Raw genomic sequence first — 24,789 nt, 5'->3', positions numbered from 1 at the left:
CGGGGTGTGAGCGGGAGGCGGAGGGGCGGGCAGGCTTTTCTGTTGCGGGGAGGCTGCCGCGTGTGAAACGCAGCGTTTGCGGGTGAGGCCTGGCGTCTGCAGAAGCCCGCGGTTTTCGGGCAGGTCCTGTAAGCGGTGGACTTCGACTTACATGCTTTAAGGGACTTTTGAAAAATTCCAGGTGCAAATCTGGACTCCTGCTTTGGCAACGTAAGCTGTATGATGATAGGCTTTTTAGCGTTACCCAAGTTCACTTTATCTGTGTGATTTAAATGAAGCCCTTACAAACTCTTGGCGTAGCTGAGAGGGTGGTAAACGGTGCCACGTGGGCGAAATGAGTGCTGTCATTGAGGGAACGAAAGCCCCTTATCCTGGCTTTGAGACGAGAGAAAACGAAACGTAAAAATCTAATGTATTACCTCTTTCAGACAGATCTCAGATCATTGCTATAGAAGAAATTTTTTCTTTTATTTGGAATAGAATTGTGACTGCAAAGTAGTTGTAAAACTGCTTTTATGCGTTCCTGATAAACCAGAACTCAGAGCAGTGAAATTTCAGTTTTTGCTTCCATATGTATTTGTATAATCCCTAATTGTGTGTAGAAACGAGACAGCACTAGTTGTTAATCAAGTCCACTTCACTGGGGGCCCTAACACTCTTACTGAGTATTTTTCAAATAATGACATTATTTGCTACCAGTATCAGCTTCAAGCTTGCCAATTATGTGATACTCTGTTAACGAGTTTATCCAAAAGAACTTTTCCCAAAATAATTGTTTTTCGTTTGCTTTTCAGATACAAAATTCATGAAACAAATTGGATTTCTATTCACAAAAGGGTCAAATTAGAATACTAGATGAAAGTCTTTAGAAAAAGAGCTGTATATGAAGAATGATTGACCTCTTAGAAAAACCCATTTCTGTAGCACATTGATGCAGATTTTTTCTTGGTTTAAGGCTGTGATATTTTGGAAGCTGCAATCAGGAAATTTCACAGCTTAGCGTGTGTATTTAAACTCTTACAAAATGTCTTTGTTTGTAGCGTATGATAAACCTCGCAGAGTTGACCCCTTACATCCTATGTTCCATCTGCAAAGGTTACTTTATTGATGCTACAACAATCACAGAATGTCTACACACCTGTAAGTATCAGTAGTGTAATTCTAAGACTTTGGTTGCAAATTCAAACAAAAATCAGCTGTTGAGATGTTCTGGCTTCACAAAGATAATTCTCTGTTTGACGTGAATGTGTGTTGCATTTATTCTGTTCTTTAAGGGAAATATATTTGTGGATATTTTAAGCATCGGAAAATCATGAAATCGGTTGTTAAGTCAGCTTAGTATCCCAGGTTAAGAGGGAAGGTGTAGGTTTAACCCAAGTAAAACAAAACCAGAGGTACTACATACTTTTTATTGTTGTTGGTTTTTTTATGTGGGCTCTAGGAATTTAAGTATGTAACTAAGAAAAGAAAGTTGGGTGGCCGTGCTTGTAATGGACTAGAGAGTTACCTAAACTGCTGCAGATAAGAGCTTGTAAGTTCACAAAACTCAGTAAGTGGCTGTGTGGAAATACCAGTTCAGATACAGAAACAGTTATATGCACCCATGGAGCAGTTAGTTTATAACCTGATGAATAGAAATAGATGGGTAATAAAAACCTGATTTCAATGTTCTTGTCTTGTTATTTTTCCCCTCAATTCTTGTGTTGTGTTAACAGTTTTTCCATTGCTGACAGAAATATTTTCTCTCAAAGCTGATGAAACACTTTCTGTGAAGCTGACTTCCAACCACACCCGTGTTTCCACCTGAATCCAAGAATCTTGGCTTCCTAGTCCTTCCAGCCACTAACAATACATAACAGGAAAATGCTTCTTTTTTTTTTTTTTTCCTCCTCTTTTTTCTCCCTCTTCTTCCCCTCTCCCCCTTTTCCACCTCCTCTCCCTTCTCCTCTTTTGTAAAATACAATGAAAATGTGAGAATTATAATTTCTTACCTTGATTCTTCTACTGAAACTTTGTAGGGAACTTTTTAGCGTATATTCTGTCTGCAGCAGTCAGTGTTCTGTTGCCTTAGCTCTACTTTTGTTCTGGGTAACACAATTACGATACTGAACACCTACCGTTGCGTCAGTTGGGTTATTAATTATTATTTATTATTAATTTATTAATTAATCCATTATCAGTTGAATGTTCAGGAGTGTTGTATCCTATACAGGCAGAGAGCTGCTCTTTGCTTGAGTTTGAGAGTTGGAAGACTTGCTTCATTTTATTTCTGACAAATTTTACTTGAGAAGTCTGGGTGTAATTGCACCTCTTGCTTAAAGAGGTGGTATTGTATAATGGACATGTGACTTTTATGGGGTTTATTTTCTTTACAGTTTGTAAAAGCTGCATAGTGAGACACTTCTACTATAGCAACAGATGTCCAAAATGCAATATTGTTGTACATCAGACACAGCCCCTTTATAATATCAGGTAATAAGTTCATGCCATTTTTATAGATTATTTTTTTCAAGTTTTGCTGCTTGGTTTTAAATGTTTTGTTTTACAGACTCTCAGGGCTTTCTTATTTCAAATGAAGGAACAGTTACAAGGAATGCATTGTGTTCTTTGTTTAGATAAGTTTCATCTCAATAGTGAAGATAAAAATATCCAATTTTTTGTTTTATCTAGTTTGTATCCCTTTCTAGAGTTTGTTACCCCCCCCACACACCCTGGGTACTTTTATGCATTTGCTCAGTGTTAGAGGTGATATGACGTCCTAACTATTTGCTTTGATTTCCTTTTAAACAAAGCTTTGTTGGCATGGTATACTTATTAACTCTGAAAACTTGAGTTTTAGTTTCTTGAACTGTTCATGAATTCTTGAAGGGTGGTGCTTTTAGCTTTACATGGCTTCTTCTGTTGGAGCTGTACTGTCAGGGTGTGAATTTAGACAGATACGGAGTTGCTGCTCTGTCAATCTTTATGTACGTCATATTTCAACAATATATTTGGCCTGTCTGTTACAGTTTAATGAAAACCATTCTGTATTGCACCAAAGATGCTTTCACTTTTTTTTTTCTTTTTAATAGACTGGACCGGCAACTGCAAGACATAGTCTATAAATTAGTTGTCAATTTGGAGGAAAGTAAGTACCTTTCTTTATTTTATTACTATCTAGAGACTGAAAAGGCTGAACGGAAAACAGTAATTCAAATCCCCATTTCTTCCTGGACTCTTTAAAATAGTTTTGTAGCGTTTGGTTATAAATCTCAATGAATTAGCTGTGACAACTGGCATCTTTCTGGCTGCTAAATGCTATTACGAATAGCAATGTGTGCCCTATCTCATGAAACACAGGTGTCACTGTATCCCGATAAACATCCAGATAATACTTTGCAGTCGTGCCTCATATTTTTGTATAAGTACAGAAAATATCATTCCATCTAATAAGTTCACCTTGCTTAGTTGAAAAAAAAGGTTGCTAAGACTGATTCTCTCAAATGCTTTTATTTTTTTTTTCACTGCCACAGTTATTTTTCTGATTTTAGATGTGTTCACTGTCTCATGTCATTTACATTGCAGATTCATTGGCTCACGAAGTTCAAAGTCCACCTGGGTAGACTGGGTGAAATATACACATCTAGTGAAGAGAGAGAGATATATGGACTGTAGGTGGTATAAAGATAGTCATGACAGCCTATAGATTGTATAGAAATAGCGATGACAGCCAGAAGGATACTAGTTTTTCCAGCTATTGCAGTATGATTTATGGCCAGTTTCTCTGAATTCTTCCCAGTTTTTACTAATAAACTCTTAGTCTCAGTATCTTAAATGTCCCAGCCTGATGTGGAATATTAGTGATGGGAAAGGTTTGTAGGAACCTGCAAAGTTTTTAGTGCTCTGACCATTGGGAACTATATGAATATTCTCAGCATCTGAAATAACATTCCAATTTGTTCTGTATTGTGGTGGTGGTGTGGTGGTTTTTTTTTTTCAGGAGAAAAAAAACAAATGCATGACTTCTATAAAGAAAGAGGATTAGAAGTGCCCAAACCAGGTGAGCTGTAATCACTTCACTGTTAAGGAAATATTTACTATACCATTTATTCTTAAGGGCTTTCCTTGAAATATTAGCTCACAACTGAAGAAGATATGTAGTATTGGAAATGTGGGATTCTTGGTTGCCTGATTACTGTAACTTGTCACAGTTCTCAGATTGCAAAAATAATTGGAACTGGCTGGCAGCACTAAAACCCAAATCACGGATGGCTTTTTTTAAAAAAAGTTATATTTTGCCTACAACCAGGAAATATATATAAAATGTGTGTTAATTTTATTTTGTGGCGCGTAATAAGTAATAGATGTTCCAAAGGAGTAAAAATAAAAACCTCAAAGTCCATTGACAGATGAGGGATTACTCTTAATTAGTTTTTGTCTTACTATCAAATAAACAGCTCTTTGGAGAAGTGCCATACTGAAAGCTAATAACATGCTGGTTCAGATACACAGCATGAAATGTATAAAGAGCTGATTTAGTCATAAAAAAATAGGATGAATTGCATGGGGTCTTCTTCCTTATGAGTTTGTCTGTTTTGCTTGGCACATGTTAGTATCTTGGGCTGCTTTTATTTCAAGTTGTGTTTGCATTTTGACTATTTGAATGTTTCAGCTGTCCCACAGCCAGTTCCAGTGAGCAGAGGAAGACCTCGAAAAGTTCTGGGCTCTGTGTTCCGGATCCCACCAGAACTTGACATCTCCATACTTCTGGAGTTCATTGGGTGAGTTGTGGGCAAATGTAAGAGCAAGTGGCTGACATGAGGGTGCTGCTTGTGTGTTCCACCATTACTGGCTCTTAGTTGTCATCAAATGTGCGTTTCCTCCATGTCAAATAGCAGATGGCGTACTGGTCTTAATTTACAGTGCGATAGTGACAGCCAACTATGCATAGCTAGATGATGCATATAATTGTGTAAGATGTCTTCCTGGGAAAACAGCTTGCTAAAAAGTGTAATTTTAAAACTTAGATGGTTTTATTTCATTTTTAACAAAGTAGTGTAGTCTCGGTAAACTGAATGATAAAATACCTGTCTCTTACACTTCCTTAATCCCTGTAGGTGGCAGTACCATTAATGCTGACTATGTTAGGATTTGCTCATGTAACTCAGGGACTGCAACTACAACCTGTGCAGCAAGAGCAGTGTTCCTGTAAATGTTATAGCTGGGGGTAATAATGTGATCTACTATTAAGTTTGCCTGACAGTTTCCCAGACTTTAATGAATTATGCTGAAGCTTTTGTATCAGGAGTTGCTTTTTAACAATGGATTGTGAGGGGGAAATACAGCCCAAACACTTTAGTTGTTTTCAGGAATACAGGAAGGAGAAATAGTATTGCTTTGGCCGTATGCAGATTTATATGTTCATGATTGAGAAGGAGTAATTGAGAAAGGATTGAAAGCTGTAACTACTCTGATAGCACCACACAGTGCAGAACATCAGTTGAGGGAGGGGGAAGCAGCTTGGCTTTGCAACTCTTATTCCTCTACCCAGACTGTGCCTGTTTTTGGCCTCACTTTGCCTGAACACAGTGTTCAGAGAACTCCAATACATAACCACAGCAAACTTACACAAATGATGTAAAGTCAAGCCATCAGAATTTAGGAAATTCTAGCAGCAAAGCATACCATCTTGATTCAGCCTCGCTCTTTGTAGACATCATGTCCTAGCCTTTTCATAGGTTATGTCCAGCGTTTCCACTGTGTCTTACTTTATTCAGAATACAGAACGTATTTCCTCCATGGGTAAAATTTGGTCAGGTAGGTGGTGGTGTGTGGTTTTTTTTGGTTTGTTAGCTTTTTTTAAGTGTTGCCCATCACATGGCTTCTTTCTTTCTTTAAATGGATGAGAAGTGGGATTTCAGGAATAAAGAGAAGCTCTTTGAGCTAAACCTTTAGGGAACAATCCCTGACTGTTCTGTAGAATGTCCTTGCTAATCCATATACCTGACTTAATTTCAGTGTTCATTTTCTGTATGCCTGACTTGCAGAAGTGCTGAATGCTCACAAGCACAGCTGAAAGCAGTGGGAGTCATCACTAAAACTGTAGTATCAAGTATTCTGCAGGCAAATGCAATCTTGAATGTCCCAAATCGCGTACTTGCAGTTCTTCCTTACCTTTCAATACAGTCTGTCTTCGGTTCTTCTTTTTAAACAAGGTATTACACTGCCATTCTGCTGAGTAGGATGGTATGGAAATACATTAATGTGGTGAAGAAATGAGACTAAGGAAATTTAATGCTTTGCATTAAGAGCAGATTTGCCATAATTAAAGGCAAGAGCCATGTGTTGAACAGGAGAGGAAAACAAAGACGACATATAGCTGTTCAGCCTTTGACCATTGTGTAGTGTACACTCAAAACTTAATTTAAATATAGTTTTTAATTGTACTTATAAAGGCTTTTTTCCCCTTTAATGAATGTGGTATAAAACATGTGATGGGTCTCAGTGACCTGGTGCTCAGGCATGCTTTTTAGCCTGTTGAGTAAAATGTGATTAAATGGATAAATACAGACATAAGATAAAATGCTTTGACTAAATCTGGGTAGAAAAGAGTAAATCTAATGCTGTTCACCCTACATGTATGTTGGGTTAGCAATGTGTAAGTTATTATTTTATTGCCTTGGCTGTGACTATATCTCATTAAGTTAACATCTAGATAGGAGTTTGAGGGATGCCCGTTCTGGGACCTGTGATGGGTACTGGCCACTGCTGTGCTGGCCTGGCAGGTGGCAGAGGGAGCATATGGAGTTATAGGAGCACGCTTTTGTACCAACAGCCCTGCATCTTCCTCAATGATAATTTCTCTCTAGAATGAATGACTTTAAAAACAGGAATGAGGCTTTTAGTTCCAAGGATATAACTTTCAGGTTGGAACACTTGGTGACTTTATAGGAAAGCGTCCTTAGATTTTCTTGGCTGCAGGATTAGATACAGTTTAAACTCACTGTAGTGAAAGTACTTTGGTTTAGATCTCCATTGTGAAAGTCTCCTGGTTACTTTTGCCACACCACCCCCCCACACACACCCCCCCCCCCCCCCGCCGTGATTCTCAGCAGCTACCTTTTTCTTTTTTCAGAGCAAAAGGAAGATGTTAGGCAACTTAAACCTCAAAACTAGTAAATATGTATCTGCCTGTCTGTGAAACAAGGTGATTTTTGAATCTATGTTGTTGTATTTGTTTTTCTGGTAGTTATATTTCAAGCTTCCATTCCAGTGTTGGCAGCAAAACAGGTAATATTGTGCAAATACCGTCTATAATATGTGAAACTGTGCACTGTGTTTTTGTTATGTATATGGAGGGAAGCACAGAACGTTTCTAACAAAGGATGATGCCTTAATGGCATCTACTTTGCAATTTATTTGAGTGACTTTTTTAACCTTTGATCTTCTTTTATACTTTATATGTTTTAGGGTTAATATATTTTCTTCTTCAAAGGGCAAAATCAAAGAGCCTGTCTTGGTGATGAGTGGTTAAGAAAGCTCTTTGAATAAAGCAAGCTTGGAATAAATTGTACTAGCCAGCAGAAATTGTTACTTTGAAAGTTTGACTGTCTATATTGTGTTTTTTAGAGTGTACTGTCTAATTACCTGTGGCTGCGGAACTGTATCAAAGAAAATGACAGATGTACTGGAAAAGCTGTTCTATGTTTGCTTGTTAGTAGCTTTAAATTTCATTTAATTTTTATTTAATTTTCATTTAATTTTTCAGGCACAATTTTATGATAGTTTTACTTAACTCTGATAACTGGTACATGCTTAGAGGTGGAGATAGTCAGTTACAGTAACTTGAAGTACCACGCTAATGTGTGGTATGCACAAGCATTACAAATAAATTTGTTTGCTATATCAAATGGTGGGTAGAATTGTAGTCAATTTATAGTGATGTTTGATTTTTGCCCTCTCCAGTGCCGTGAAGTACTGCTTTTTTTTTTCTTTTTCCTCTCTCGTACATGCACACTTGCTAATGCAATGGAAGAACAGTAAAATGTGATTAATTGGGCTTGCTTCTTTGAAAAAATTTATACGTTGCACTACAGGATGGAGATGTGGAGTATAGATGATCAATAGTGGATCACTTGCTCAGACTGGGCAAGTAATGAAACTCTCTTGAGGCCAGCTAAGAGTTTGGTCATTTGCCACCTTTGTGTGTATTTCACCTTCCAGAGAAACACCTGCTGCTTTCCTGAGTTCCTAGATAGCATTAGCATTAATCCTGTGTTATAAATAGTCTGGAAGGCCAACAACTGGCCCAGAAAGCCTCTTTGGTGGTTGGGCATGTTCTCTCAGCAAGTTCTTAAGTACTATCTGTTAAAGTGCCAAATATCAAGGATGATGAATTATGGATGTTTAAGCAGCATTTATGTTACAACCCATTCCTATGAAAGTGAATATTATGTTGTGTATAAAATTGGTTCTTGGTTTTTATATTTTATGTAGACAAATCTTAAATAGCTGAATTCACAAGAAAAATGGAGTACCAAATAAAGGGTAGGAGAAAAAGATTAATTCGGTCTGATATTATTTCATGTATTGGAGTTCAATGAAAGGAACAGCCTGATTAGAAAAATAAGCTTGATGTGCCAGACTACTAAATCATTAAGTCGCTATTATAATAAAGAGCTTTAGGGTGTTAATAACTGTTAACCATAGCAATATTGACTGTGTTTACTCTTCTCTTGTTTTTCAGAGCTAACGAAGGCACAGGGAATTTTAAGGTGCAGATGTGATTTGAATTTTTCTCATATGATTTACTTCAGAAATATGTATAACCTGAATGTATTTCATTTATTTTGTTTTTCTTACACTGAGTACAGCTTGAACTTTCATCAGCATAGTAATAACCAACCTTGGATTTCAGTGTACTTTCAAACCTATTATTGCATAGCATCACAGAATAGGAAAAGAATGCTTCTGAGGCTGCGTGAAGTTTTGGTAGGAGAATGGGAATGATACTGATGAAATTTCACCTAGGTGATTCTAACTTGTTATTCTTGCATCTGTCTCCAAAAGGTGCACTACTGTGGCTTTTATTGGAATCCTGAACAGAGGTGTAGACATTGTCTAAAATACTGGGTTTTGAAGAAGATTATCTAATTGTAGTGGAAAGCTTGCATAGGTTATTCAGAGGAAGCATAGCCTGAGGTATAACAGTAGTATAATAAATTGCTGTGGGCTTTAAACAACCAAAAAAAATATGCAAATTGTCTGGATGGCACAATAGACTTCCTTAGCCAGCAGAATGCTTATTCTTTTCTCCATCTCTTCACTATCAACATCTGTTGTCCGAACAGTGGCTGTTCTGCTAAACAAGAAATAGCGTTTGCAATCCTTGCTAAAGAATATGGCTCTTCTTCCGATACAGATCTTCTTACTGAGCTACTTTGGTACAAACTCATAGAGGAACTATACATTGTTTGCTTCCTTCATGGTTTCATGTGGTGTAGTTAGAGATGCTCAGAGTGTGTCATTCCACTAGTTTCACTAAACATTTAGAAAATAAGACTCTTAGAGGGCAAGAAGGAGATGTAATTTTAAATTACACTGTATATTGCATTTAATCTTTCGTTGTATTGGAATTGTACACTCAAAAGATGGAATGGCACAGAATAACAGAATGTAAGAGACACTTAACTGATACAGTTGGCAGGAAAATTTTACGGTTGAAGAATTTCAGAAAAATATTGTGTTAGTAACTTAAATATGAATTGTCCTGATTGTGCCATTTTACTAGTTTCCTTTGTGTTTTCAGCTGAGCTGATTTCTAATCAATATATTTTCAGGCACAAATCTGAACCATTTGATTTGATTGCAGTTATTCATACTATTTTTAATAGTAATTATATTTGTTATGGCATAACTTAGGAGGCAATTTCAAACTTTCAAATACAGATTCATAAAGAGTTGAAATGTAAGTATAGTTTCCTCAAACAAAATTAATCTGTAGAAGGGGGACAATGTCCTGAAAATGTCTACAGTCAGTTTTCATCATCTCTTATGTCCCCAGAACTACCCAGCTTTTCAGGAAAGGGGTTTTTTTTGTGTGTAAGTGGTTTTTGGTTTTTGTCCCCCTTTTTAAGCCATAAATATTCCTGCTCACTTTAACTGTAGTGTTTTGAGGATGTTGAAGATGAAAGGCTGCCCGCCAATACCTGTAATGTATAGTTCTATGCTGCAAATAATCCTACTGTCCATAAACTAAAGTGCCACTCAGCTTATGTGCATATTTAGACTTCTCTGTCATCTGTATGAGTTTCAAGAAATACCACATCTCTTAACTGGTATTTTTCTATGACATTTTCAATTTCCTTGCTGTGTGTTTAACCCCCTGTTTCACTCTCTTCTTTCTTTCTAGCCTTATTTTCTTCACTACACTTCATATCTTCGTGCTTTTTTATTCCACTTCATGACCAAGAGGTTTACTCATCAACCTTCCAAATCCTCTTTAATATCCACTTCTCACAAAGCATACCCTGATCCATTTTTGGTGTTGCTCTGTTCTCAGTTGTTTATCTGTCTTACTGTTCTGAACTAGATGTTGAACTTCATATATATATATATATCTCTAAAAAAAAAAAAAATATATATATATATACGAAGGGTTCATATATATACTTCATATATATATATAAGGCTTTTCAACCTTTTTTTTTTCCCTCCAAGTGGGGATGGGGGGAGGAGAGAACAGGTTACAAGGTCTGTGGCCGTAAACTCTGATTTATACATTCAGCACACATAAATTCAGCATCATCAAGCTTGCAGCAGCATGGTTCCTTAGATCAGGTCTGACTGGCATTTCTAGCTCTTGTACATGAATAAATCAAACTATTGTTCCAATACCACAGTTATCATGGATACATATTTAAATTCAAGGGTAGTCCACGACCCTCTGACCCTTCTTTCAAATGGAAAGAATATGATGAACCTGGATAGTAAATCACAGCTGTTCAGAAGTCAACATAAAAATCCAATTAATTGACACAAAAGGTAATCCATTTATCACACTGAATGCAGTCATCTGCACTGCCTTTGTGCCTCTTAGCTTAGCTGCCCATATCACCAGTCAGCTGTTTAAAATTTTATCCGTAGAAGAGAAACCTATTAAATTTTTGAAGCTGGCATAACAAATGTCTTGTCATTGCAGTCCTTGTTGTAAAAGTATTTAGAAATTATACAAAAAGATTTCAGACCAGTCTTGCCCTTGTGTTCTGCATAATAATATACTTTAATTGATTCTGGAATTTTATGGACTGTTAAGTTGATTCCAGCCTAAGCCATAATACAGAAATATTTCAGAATGCTAAAGGACCTAAGCTCCTTGCATTATAAAATGCAGCATGGTTTAATTATCTGAATCGTGTTTGGTACACAGGCCTGATTTAGGGAAATAAGGAAACTTTAGGAAATAGTTCATGTTCTTCTGATGAGTAAATGCTTGTGGGGGGAGAAGTTCTTAAAATGCTGTGTAGTAGTAATTTCTATGCAGAATTAATAGCAAATATCATTCTCCGGGACTTCAGTAGGGAAATAGGACTGAAGTCAGTAGTTAGTTATTTTTAAATGTTGTTTTAAACAGCAGGAAGTTTGAACCTGGAGTCTTAATACATATTTAGTCATATCTCTATGAGGTAATCTCGAAGTAGATCAGAAAAGAGTCCAAAAATGTAAGCTTTCTCCCTCTGTTATTGGGCTTCCACTTAGGTTTGGGGTTTATGAGGGATGATGGCTGAAAATGTACATTGTCTTAAAATCTCACATTTATTCTTTGCAGCCTTTGGAAAAGAAGTTTGTGCGTGTTTCAGGGGAGGCAACAATTGGACATGTGGAGAAATTCCTTAGAAGAAAAATGGATCTGGATCCTACTTGTCAGGTATGCTACTTGTAGTGGCACTTAGTTCACTGTGATCAATGTAATGCCTTCAGACAGAACGTTTCCATTGTTCATTAGAGTCTAGAAGTAATATTAGAGTTTTTTAATGCAGTAAGGATTAAAAAATTAAATGTTTGAAATGTTGTGATCTGCAAGGAGAAACTCTCAACTCATTTGCAACATGTTTAAATTTTCATTATAATACTTTATTATTTGCAGAGAGTTTCTAAAGTTCCAGGTAAGATTTCAGCAGGTTCAAATTCAAAACCAAAAGATACTGCTGTTTCAAGGATAAAACCGAGTATGTAGACAGGAAAGTATGTGGGCGTGGGAGGGTATGAAAGCAGAGACATGTAGGAGCTGAGTATCAGTAAAATTTAACTGAATGTTGAAGAAGCAAACAAGGGCTAAAAAAGAGTGATGCTGTGGATGGATGTGTTGGAATGAAAGGTATGAATGCATGTGTAGACATGTTCCTCCAAATAAGAATTCAAAGGCGCAGAGTACAATACAAAAGAATTTAACTTTGTATTTCTCAACCATTTTGATAGCAATTGCATGTCAAACCAGTCTTCAGTTCTTCAGTATATTTCAGCAGCTATTCAGTTGAGAAGGTGCAGGAGTTCTGTCATGTGTAACCAATTCTTAAAGCTGTCAGTTATTGGTAAATCAAGCCGATACTGATGTGAATAGGCAAATGATGGAACTTAAGTGCTGCCTTTGGAGTTAAGTTTGTGTTTTCATACAGCAGTAACTGTCTGCGACAATACAGCATGACTGTGTGCCTCAGTAATGAGTATCTATTCACGCTGATTACCTTTACAGTGGTCACAAAGCAAATCAAATATAAATTATTAATCATTGTGAGGAAGTAATGTATCTTCATTTGCTGGTTTCCTCTTAGTGAGAGTCTTTATAGCTTTCAGGTGGTGGTTACTTGATATTCTAAACAAATAAAATGATGCTAGAGAAACTTCTTGCATTAATTGAGTTGTTGATTTGAGGGGAAGGAATTGTTTTCTTTGTTTGGGTTTTCTTAAGTAGTACATCAGAATCTCAATTCTCAGTAACACTGAACATCTGTAATGGAAACTGCAGTTACCTGTCTTGCAAAATCGAGCTAGACCTGTGTGTTGGTGGTCTTTCAGATTTTGCAATCTTGTGATCACCTAATAGAAATAACTTGAGAATTTTTCCCCCACTGGTTACTTTTTGCTTGGACTTCCTGGACAGGATATGATCCGCTGTTAGTGGGTAAATGTTACTGTGTCTCAAAAGCTGATGATTTCATAGATTTCCTTTCTCAAGATGTTGCTTGATGCTGACCCAGGCACTTTTACCGCTGCTAGTATCCAGTGTGCCATTCTGGAGTAAGGCACAATCATTGGCTAGTTCTAATCTCTTGGTCTCTTCTGAGCAAGCCTTGTGTGGAGGAAATATTAAATCTGTTTTCTTCTACAGTCAGATCCTTTGGCTGCTTTGTTTCCCCCCCCTCGCCCCCGCAACTGGTAGGCTCCCATTTTTTTCAGTGACTATTTTTTTGGTCTCTGGAAACCTGTAGTTGATTTTCATGTCACAAATCATGACTTGAAGATATTCAGGCTTATTTTTAGAAGACAAGGGAATTTGGGAAATGAAGCAGGAAGTATTTTTCCTATCCTGATTAATAATTTCTTTGTCATATGGAGACTTAAGGTTAAAGGAGTGTATGTACTGAGCTGTCACCTTCCCGTTGTAGTATGCAGAACTGAAGCTGATGGTTTGTTGGTAAACATGCAAAAAGAGAAAGAGATGTCAGATATGTCACTGAAGATTAATAAGCCTAATGAATCATGTCTTACTCCAAATTTCCTGGATGGCTAATAAAACAGAAGCCATAAAATTAAATTAAGGAGAACCTGAATACAAATGAGCACAGGCAGAAGAATTTAGAGAAATAAATTGTAAACCATATTTGCAACTAATATAAATGTAGAGGGTGCTTGGCTGCTTTTTCAAAAGTTTGCTGTGGAAATTTGACGAGTGGAGGACTGCAGTGTTTCATAATTTCCTGTAGGCTTTCCCAAAGTATGTTAAAGAAGAAATAGATGCTGACTTAGGACAACAAGCTTTTATTTTTGATTTTACTTGTTTAGTCTTGATTTCTAACTCTTTCCAGTTCTTCATTACCTTTTTAGGTAATCAATTTTTATATAAAATGTCATGAGTTTGGTGCATTTAACTTGAGACTAGAGTCCAAGAACCAGATTCCCTTGGGAAGCTAGGAAATTTCTTTCAGAAATGCATATTTCAGGCACTATTGAGCTAAAATGTTAACATTTCTGCCACAGTGTTTAATTGTACCTTACCTGAAAAGATTTGAAAGATTTGATTGTAAGGAGGGCATAGAGTCTTTCCTCCTTTCTCTCCTCAGTATATCAATTGCATTCTTGGTTTCATTGTTGAAACTTCTAGTAAGGACACTAGGTGTGGTTATTTTGTGAATGGAAGGAGTTCCTACTGAATATCAGCTTAGTTTGACAATCTCCAAAATTATTATTTGAGAATGTTTTACTTGTTCCCTGTTACAACTGATTGAGTGACCAAGTGATAGAAAGTATGTTACCCATTCTTCTGAACTACTGTAAGTCTCAGGCCCCAAATTATTTTCAGACTCCTGTATTTGAGTTTGCAAAAGGATTATGATTCAAATTTCATAGCTTGTATGAAAGGTTAAGGCTTCATTTTTTTTTTTTTATCTACCACTTCATCTGACAGGCTGTAGTTTATTTTTTCTGGTGCTTTGTTTTGATCTCTGTGCTTTGGACGATGATTCATTTTTTGTTTGTTTTTATATATATTTCTAATTACAAGGTCTCTCCTAAATATTCTTGCTGGAATTTGTTGTGGGGTTTTGTGAAAATAATTTTTGAGCAACTGGAATTGCTATTAATAGCTAAGTATTTAACATTTAATTTGAGCTAAATACAGGCTGTGGTGTTTGGAATCCATCAGGTATTTGGCTTCAACATCTGATGCGCATCTGTATAGTTTGTGTTCTGCTGAAGAGTGGGGAGAGACTCAGAAGTTTTCTTTGAAGTGTTATTTCCTTTGAGGTCATCCTGCAGCAGCATTATCCCTTCTTGCCATTCATTCTGTAAGGACAAGAGAGAGACTGCTGAAAGGCTTGTGACTGGTCTGGTCTGAATGCATTAATGTAGCTTATGGAACAGAAATGTTCCATAATCACATGTGCATTCCTGAAAGTGTGTGTATAAAATGCTGCCTGGGGAAAGATTGGAAGAAAGTCTGTGCTTGTGCAATGTAGTTGTTGGTGCGGTTTCTTTGTGCCAGTCTTAGACCCTGGAATAGAAATATCTGGTACCTTTGAAAAGTAAATAGCAACTAGAGGAAATGGAAAGCTTTGCCAGCTTTTTGAATAACTAGCCCAAATGCTTATATCAATCCCTAAAACTTTGTGTTTTCCTGGTCCTTCCCTGGATAGTGTGGGTTGGCAGAGAAACTGTTGATTGAGGTCTACTGGTTTCTGGGCCAGATTCCCCCTTGGGAGGAGTCTTACGTGGGATGTCCCTTACATGAAAGTTTTCCATTTTTATCTCTGTCTTACTTGGTGAGTATTAATTTATAATTGTCTGTTATCATGGCTTTTAGAGAAATAGCTCTAATAGCAAACCTGCCACCTGAAGAAAATAAATGCCATAATGGAAAGGTTATTTTATTTTAATAAGATTTTTAACAGAAGTGACAGTATTCAGCAGCTACATCTTCATATTTCCTTTCAGCAAAAGGTCAAACTATATTTACTGCTATCTCACTAGCTATCAGTACTGGTTGGCTTCAATTTTACCAGTCAGTTGAAATTGTAGTAAATTCATAGCACTTCTGTTGCTGGTGCCTCTTTTGCAATGGAGTATATTAATTCCTGTATGGCACAAGCATTCCTCTGAGACACCTTTCACAGCTGATTTTTCACCCTGAACTGGGATTTTTTTCATTGTGTCTTTTATTCTCTTATCCTTATAGAATGAATCCTAGCATAACAATTAGCAGCCAGAAATTCAGGCTTTGGTGCTGGAATGAGGAGATTAGGCATTTCGTATTCAGAGCACTCTAACGTGGTAAATGTGAAAAACTCTTCTCAATTTATTAGAAGACACTGGATCTTTAATGACTACCATTTGAAACTGGAACAGCAGGATCAACAGTGGGATATTTTCAAACAAGCGTTCTGATTCTATTTTGAAAGATTGTCAGCAGTTGTCACTGTGTCTGTTTGCATTCTGTATTGGCCAAATAGATTAGATTTTTCTATTTCTGTAGAATATATAAAATGTGTATGTATATGTATAAAATGTGTATGTTTCAGTGGGAGCCAGATTAAGTGTTCAGTGACCTATGGCATAAAAATTATATAAGTAAGCTTATAAAGCAAAAGTAATTAAACTCATCTATAACTGGAAAGGAAAGCAGACATGTCTGTCTTCTGCAGTAATAACTGTAGAGGCTAGAATGCATGGGAAACAATAGAAATAACTGTAACCAGCTTTCAAAAAGAAAAAGAAATATATTTCTTTCAGGTTCTGTGTTAAGTATATCTAATGTTGATGTTAAATATGCACGCGTGTGCATATATGGATCAATATCTAATCAACATCTAACGTTATGTCCAGATTAGTTTTTACTTGCTGCTGTCCTCCTAGAAGCTAAAAGCAGAAGTAATACTAAGCAGTTTACATAACTTGAATGGAGTATTCTACATTGTTCTCATACCGGTGAAGTGAATTACCCCATTTTGAACCTCTAAGGAGTAGAATTCTTGTGTTCCCGATTCCTAGAACAAGATGGTTTGCCAGCATGATGCATAAATCTTCCTAAATCTTTTCACAAAGATTGAGAGAGATAGGGGGTCAGCATGCAGAAGAGCATAAATCCAGGGGAACTGAATAGCTGAAGCACAAAGTGCATCCTATAGTGGAACGAGGCCATATAAGAGAATATATAATGATATTGCAGTATGCTCCCTGACTGCTGCAGTGGCAGAGCTTGGATGTTTTCCTTGCAGAAAGCTGTGGGACAGCTCATTGTCAATGCTCTTAATTTTAATTTTGAGGTTTTGTCATTGTAATTCACAGATGAGACCCCTATCATCTCCATATCTAGAAATTGCTCATAAGGAAACTGTAAGCAAGCTGCAGTTGAGAGACAAACAGTGCTGTGTTAGCTGCTCTAATCTGGAATGTTACAGACTGGATTTACGTTATGCACAGTAAATTCATAGTAACTTTATAAGGAAGCTTATTTTTCATAATAGTCAAGGCAGGGAATTCAGAATACCTCATTATGGGGTTTGTTTTCCTCAAAATTACTGTTTTTGTGGGCAGTTACTTAACAAAAGTGTCTCCTCCAGAATTGCAGACATCATTGACATAGTTTAGCTGCAGTAGAGGACATTGCTTAGAATTTCTGAGTATGCCCTTCACTTGCAGCACAGAAGTATTGATTGCATTTTGAAGGAGGGCTGTGTGAAGTAATTGCTGACAGTGGCATACAGTGAGCTGTTCTTTTCTGTTAAAACACATCTTCCAGTCATATTAAGCAGACTTATTCGCATGTTTTCTCACTCAAGGTAAGAATGAGAGTAGCAGTAACTCATTTTCTGTCAGTGGCAGAAACAACTTGCCCTCTTTTTCAACTGATAAATGACTGTGTGTGTTTGTGGGATCATTTTAATACATGATCTAAATTCCCATTAAATTAATCACAGCTATTACTAAACAACGTTTTAAGTGGATGCACCAAACTGGGAGTGAAACAGTAAACTATCCTCTCTGTTCCAGAAGTGAGCCCCAGGTCAGGGGCATGGGGTGGGAGGCATTAGGGTGGTGCAGTAGTGCTGTGCTGTGCATGCTAAGTACATTTGGACAACAAAGGTAAAGATGGCTTTAGAGTCTAATGTGCTAGAATTGAACTGTTCTGATCAAATTTAAAGGGCTTAAGTACTGTTTTGCTAGTCCAAAGGTAGGTTGAACTTGATCCTGTTTGCATTCTTTCACAGGTGGACATAATATGTGGTGATCACCTTCTAGAACACTACCAGACACTGAGGGAAATTCGTCAAGCCATAGGAGAGAGTGCAGTACAGGTATGTGTGGCAACTGGAGCTTTGTTCCTGGTTTTCTATTTTAAAATGGAAGACTTCTTTCTTAAGATATCAGGTAGCACCAACTTGTCTGAAGAAGTCACTTAGAAAAGCTCTCCAGCTTATGCAAAATGTTTTTTATATTGTAAATAGAGTTGAGAAGTATACCATGTGCTAAGAGTGTTCTTGATAGTTTGATGTTCTGGATATGAGGTTTTTGTATGTGGTTGTTGGGGTTGTTTTTTCAACTCCGAAACAAGTTGCTATCTTATCGGTGATAAATGATGATACTAGCCTTTCTTTCCATTAACATTCCTTGTTTTTCTCCATGGAGATTGCATCTCTGCAAGAAATCAAAGCACTGAAGCATCCCAAATAAGGTAGCCTTTCGACTGGGTCAGGGGAATAAACTTGCTCCTAAAAGTACAAGCCAAAGATACAGAGTAATGAATGCAATTAATATGCTTAATGCATATTATACAAGTCCTGGTCACAGCTTGAGTGTATAGCCAACTATTTATTGTTGATAACTTACTGTATTAAGTGCTGCTGGCTCTGCAAATAAGAAAGCTTTTTTTTTTTTTTTTTATTTCCTTGGGAATCGTTTCGAGCATCTTTATAATGGGAAGGGTCACACCATTTTAGAAGTGCAGCAAAACCAATGAAATAGTCTGCCCAGTGCATAGTAGGATATAGATGTAAAATCGTGATGTATGGTAAACTGTATATGAATCTAAACTTGGAAGTCTGAAAAGTTATGTTCAGTCTAATACAGTGGGAAGAAATAGGATTTAGATTCATATTTTATTTTGAAAGCAATCTAAGCAGATGGCAGAGGGGCTAAAATAGTAGCAAATTCAGTTCTCTTGACTTGGTTGTGCACACGCATATGCGATCTCTTACATTTAAATTTCCTCAGCACTCTCATGGTACAAGAGGTCTTCTGTGTCAGGGATAAGAAGTGAAAAGTTGATATTGAGGTATCTTGGACACTGCATCAGCTGTACCTGATTTGAATAACTAGGAGGGATCCCACAACCAGTAACCTAACCCGCCTTGGAAAGCAGGGGATAGAAACTGTGAGGAAGCCAGCACAATCTCGAACTCATTACGTTAGAAGCATTGCAAGTAAATGTAGCGATCAACACATAATGATGGAAGTGCCCTCTACTAAAAGCTTCAGTAAATAGCAGGGGTATAATTTATTTCTCAGTCCAGAGGTATAGTCAAGTGTACATGCTTTTAGACTTCACCTTAGCACGAAAGCTTTTCATCTATGAAAAATGCTCTTGGGGAAGCACTTCAAGGAAAACTGCATCGGTTTCGTTTCTTGTCAGAAATGGGTCTGCCTAGTTGAAGTTTACTGTCTTTCATTTCTTGTCAGAATTGGGTCTGCCTGATTGTTGTTTAGTGGCTAAGTACCAGTCAGCAGCTCCACAAAGAGAACGGTTATCTTGGGATATGTTCTCCAGTGATGTGTCAAGTCTCATTATTACAAAATCAGTATGCTAGTGATGAATTCTCGCAAGCCTGCTCTCTTGGGCAAACAAACAGAAAAAGATATTTGCTTTTTGTGAAGTCTTGTGCTTTCATAGTCACTTTTTCCAGGAAATTTGAAAGATCATGTTCATCCTTAACTTTTCTTCATTTTGTTATGAAATCTCTTAGGATGTCAAATAATTACAGTAGGAATTTTGCAAGCAAACCGCAGTTGCTTCTTTTTTGATATTGAAATAATTGTGACATATTTTCATGTTTACTAGTCTTACCTTATATTATTTTGCAGAAATCAATAGGCTGCATTTCTAGGATTAAAATACCTTGGAAAATGTTTTTAGTAATTATCCAGAAAATAAATTAATAGTGGGTAGGTCAAGCCTAAAAATGGTAAAGGTTATTTCTTTTTCACCAAGACGTGAAATTCAATGAGAACATGACTGTCCCGGCCCAGTGAGACTGCAACTACACAGGAACATTTGATGGAGTTTACATTAAGCTCCAAGGGCACCCTGTGCCATTATAACCTTCCAGACTTTCCAAACCAGTGTTGGGGCTTGGAATGCCCCTAACAGTTCTCACTAGGATCCTGAAACACTCTTCAACACTGCCGTTGTCATTTACCAGTTTCTGAGGGTCATTGTAGATGCTTCATGCTAAGGAAATAGCTTCAGTAGCTACTTATGCACTACAAAGTCATTGAAAGGAATAAACATTAGAATTTTTTATTTGGATGAGGACAATCACTGTTAGAGGAGAAAAATAACTGCTCTTCTGAATCCCATTTTTCGCTTGCAAGTTCATTCATGTCAGCAGTTATTCTTTTTGCTGAGAAAAGTGATTTTAAAAATGCAGTTAAGTTTCTCTTTGCCAAAGGCATTAATTTTAATGTGCACACTTTGGCAGCATTTACATTGGAAGAGTTTCTTCCAATGCAATGCAGCATGACATACGTTGTGTGGGATTTATTTTTCTGGGCCATAATCACTGTGAATTTCTAGGAGCTTTTACTCCTCCGGAATGGTTCTTTAAATGCTCATGGTTGTTTTGTGAAGATTTTGGTTGTTGGAGGGTGGGTTTTTTTTCCTGCCAAATAACAATGTGTAGCAGTGTCTTAGAGCCTCACTAAGTTAAAGGCTCCTATATGAGCAAGCTAGCAGGGTTTTAGCTGTTCTGAATAACTGTGTGCCTTTCCAGGAAGCGTGGGAAGATCAGTTCCTGATACTGACCTCATAGCAACCTGTTTGGGTTGTTCTAATTGGAGTAAACAGGCAACTTATTTTAGCGGTTGAATGTAAACAATTAACATGTTGGTTTCTGAGTAGTTGATAGAAGGCTAAAAAAAAATTCAGGAATAAATCTTGTTTAATCTTGTAAATCTCAAGATATTTTAACATTTCAGAAATTGGGTGGTTGGTTGAATCTTTCTAATTAGCCTGAAATAAGTTTTCCAGCACTGTTTAGGGCAAAAACATTAAAAATTTGCTGCACAGTATTTATGTAAAAAGAAGCACTTGGCTTAATTTTTAAAACTGTATAACTGGTGGAATTTACTGCAAGGAGAGATCAAAGACACTGACAGAAATTTTTAAAAAGCTCGATCTTGTTACCAAGCATTGAGGTTGTCAAGGTATTTAAGATATTGATCAAGTAGTCAAGGAAGGAAGCTTGTTGTTAATTATATGGGAATACAATTTCTTCCCTGTATTGCCTTCCTGCCCTCTGCTGCATAAATGTAACGTGATCCAAGCTGCTAGTTATTTTCACTTGTCTGGAACTGGCCTTCTCAGAGCTTTGCATCACTGATGGGTATAATGAGCTCACATATGGGAAAAGCTAAAAAGAGTAGCTTCCTTTATGTCCCTGGCCTTTGGCACAGAGGTCTTGTAGATTATAATGCATCCTTTGCAACCCTCATCTTTTTGTAACCCAATGCCATTGTATTGTTTTTGGTCTCTCCTGAGCTAGGCAATAAGAGCTGTAATCTAATTTAATTACTGTGACTTTCTAGTACGCATCTGCTATGGAAGTGTTTTACTCTTTGCTGTGGGGATATTGAAGTTGGAAAGTCCAGTAGGTTTTGTTGCTGCTGCTCTTACAACATCAAAAGATGTATACACTATGTTTTTGTCAGTTTCACTTTAAAGTTTATAGTTGGATGTAACAGGTGGGATCCTTTCCACTTTCTTTTAGATCAGGTTCACAAATGTGTGGCAAAGAACAGTGGAGAGTTTTGCTGTAGAAGCAATTATATTTCATTTTGGGGTTTTTTTGGGCATGCCTGAGTTAGCCTCATTTGAGGTTTGTAATAAGCAGTGAGAGGTCAGTCCCTGCTTGGATTTCCTTTTAAGAACAGTATCTAGAGAAAACGGCTGAACATATATAGAAATATATAATACTTAAAAAGTGAATAATTACAGAGTAAGCAAAGCCAGTACTGAGTTAATTCTCAGCTTCTCTTTGTACAGAAGGAATTGCAGTGATTTTGGCCTTTGGTTTAATAGGGATATTTCCTGTGTAGACAGATAATTCATTTAAATGTCCTACTGCCAAAGGTACCATTTCAAAACTCATTCATCAAAGATTACATTGTAGCATTTTCTTCTTGTGTAAATACTTCTTTCCTTTAAGAAACTGTACCATAGAGGAAAAACTGGTTTTGACTACAGATCTCCAAAAAAGGAAACTTGAACGTGTCTTATTTTCTCTGTTGAAATAGCTAACAGGCACAAGGATTAAGTATACCTTTGTGAAGGTATAACAAACAACATAGTATGTGCCAAGAGGTTCATAAGTAACTTCATAGTACCTGTTCTACCTGACAAGAAGTGAGGACAGTCGGGATCCTGTTTTCATATTGCAACATAGTCATCCCACTGTATGCTAGGCACTGAGTAAATGAGTTAAAGCTTCTGCCTCCTCCTATATCCTTTTAGGAGTTAGCAATGGATTTCTGGTTATTAACAGGATGAGAAGATGAAGGAATGTTGTTGAGCTGATACTGATAACACAGGAATAAAATAGGGTGGGTTTTTTTAATGCAAACCACTTGGATTTGATTTCCCTTAGATTGGGATGCCAGAAGTTTGTAGATTCAAAAGCGACAGACCAAGTTCATCGAAGAAAAGTCATCAGAAGACTCTAATACAAAGCTACTTTGACTTAGGGCTCAGGAACTTCCTGAGAAAATGCATTTGAAATTGGAAAATTATATAGGGACATTTCCTCCAATGTGAAATGGCTTAGATATTTTTTTAGGAGCAGTTGAGGCTACGTAAGCCAGTCAAAAGCATTTTTACATAGATAACGAATTATTGTTTAAAAATATTTTATATAGTCTTCTAAAACACTGTAGACTAATATAGTAGTTTCAGCTGTTACTGTATTATAATACAGAACCTGTAAAGTGGCAACACTCTTGTTACTATATTTTTTGTAATTAACTTTTTAATTAAAAAGATTTATTTTTTTTTATATGCTGGTTACACCCCCTCACACAGAACTGTAACTTCTCTGGAACATATGTTATCTTAGGTCCTGTATGATAATAGACAAAAACATCAGAAGCAAAATATGGTAGAAGCTCTTACATGTCAGTTTTGATTAATGCAGTTCTCTCTTCAAATGAAAACTTTTATTAAGGCCTGTCCATATAAATAGGTCTAATGCAACAAGTCACATTCCCAGTGGATCAATGGTGGAAGCAGACTGAAGGCTAGACCTTTCACCAGCTGTGCATGAATTAAGTGACATAAGTAAGGCTAATGAATCAGGAAGTATCCTGTTTCACGGGTGAAAGATTTTTTTTTTTTTATTATGTGGAACAGTCTCGGAAGAGGAGAAACATGACTTAATAAACTAATAGATTTTTATTTTTTTGTCACTTGTAGTCTTTACTTAATAAATGTGTAGTAGTAGTCTGGACTCTTTCAGTACAGCTTTTGGCAGCACCTTCTAGAACTACCTAATTGATTACTTTTTTTTTTTCTGCCCCACACAGGAAAGGGAAATGTAATTATTTGCCTTGATATTTTAAAATTTGCATTCACCATAGAGAAGGGACATGGTTTAAAATGGTGAGTGAGATTGAAGCTGATGTTCTGCCATGCAGTGATCGTCATACTAGGCAGTGACAGAAATGCCTCATGAAGAAGGTATGATTGAGAACTGTATGATGATATAGTTTATTTCTCTTTTCTCTAGGATGGTTTACTTGTACTGCACTATGGCCTGGTAGTATCTCCACTAACTGTAACTTAAAGATTGCTAGAATATCAGAAGGCAAAAGAATCCGAAGTCATCAAGCTTCTTCACTGCGGTTTTTCACCAAAGAAGGCCATTGTATTGCCTGTGACGGGAAGCAAGTAAAAGGAGCCACCACCAACTGCTGTATGCTTGTAATTTAACATCTGATTTTTACCACTGTAAAAAAAAAATTACAGCATCTGTAAGTACAGCTATAGATGTTGCTATGCTTTGTGTTACAAATTACCATCTTCAAATTTCACTCAGCTCAGGGAATTTAAATGCTCAGAGTAGCTGCATTTTTTTACTTTCTTAAACCACAAGATCTCATGGGGTGAACAGCCTTTTTCTCCTCTAAGATATGAGATATTGCTTACTTTCTAAGTGTCTAGCTAGAACAGTGCTCTCAGGGATGATCTTCAGTGGGCAGTATAATTTGTTTTGGGGAGGAGACAGTCATTTGCCTAAAAAAAAAAAATAGTGTACTGTGATCATCTGTCTTCAGATGTCATTTGGGGAGAGGAAGGGAACTTTTATAAATGCAGACCAAAATAGGTAGAAAATGACGCATCATAAGCATTGCTTTTTGAGAAATAGCATTAAATTTAGTTGTTTTTCTTGAAGAAAGACAATTTTGTTTGCACTGGAAATATTTTTGCTGGTAGTTTGGCTTATACCAAATGGTGGATCATGCATCTCTAGTCTTAACGGAGATGAGCTGGCTGTAAGCTGGTTAAACTATGCATGAAAAAAAAAAACAAACTAGCACCTCTTTCTACCTACTTGCTGTATGTAAAATAATCACTGTCAGCCTGATTCTGCTGTCATGTAAAATCTGTCAGCTGACTTGACTGGCAGGAGCATAAATCTTTTCACTTTAACACATATCTTTAGCAGCAGTGAAAATGGTAGCTTTTTCCACTCTTCTAATGTGTATTAGTGTATTGTAGTGGAGACCGGGTTGAGTAACGTAATACTTGCCTGTTTCTGCCAGATTCACGGG

General features: G+C 36.9%; 1 protein-coding gene across 1 annotated transcript in view; it reads left to right on the top strand.

Annotated features, from left to right (window-relative positions):
- The window catches only part of PCGF6 (polycomb group ring finger 6), a gene marked incomplete at its 5' end in the record, with an annotated part of 24,253 nt that extends 452 nt beyond the window's left edge, over positions 1-23,801 (top strand). Inside the window, 9 exons of the mRNA XM_009881617.1 lie at positions 1,041-1,140; positions 2,376-2,472; positions 3,072-3,127; positions 3,980-4,039; positions 4,652-4,760; positions 8,726-8,753; positions 11,807-11,905; positions 17,961-18,047; positions 23,745-23,801. Of these exons, the coding sequence (XP_009879919.1) occupies positions 1,041-1,140; positions 2,376-2,472; positions 3,072-3,127; positions 3,980-4,039; positions 4,652-4,760; positions 8,726-8,753; positions 11,807-11,905; positions 17,961-18,047; positions 23,745-23,801 (693 nt within the window). The remainder of the gene's footprint in view (positions 1-1,040; positions 1,141-2,375; positions 2,473-3,071; positions 3,128-3,979; positions 4,040-4,651; positions 4,761-8,725; positions 8,754-11,806; positions 11,906-17,960; positions 18,048-23,744) is intronic.
- Positions 23,802-24,789: the final 988 nt, after the last annotated feature.

This window comes from Charadrius vociferus, unplaced genomic scaffold (genome assembly GCF_000708025.1).
Source record: "Charadrius vociferus isolate BGI_N301 unplaced genomic scaffold, ASM70802v2 scaffold282, whole genome shotgun sequence".
NCBI lineage: Eukaryota > Metazoa > Chordata > Aves > Charadriiformes > Charadriidae > Charadrius > Charadrius vociferus.
This window is presented reverse-complemented; position numbering and strand designations above follow the sequence as displayed.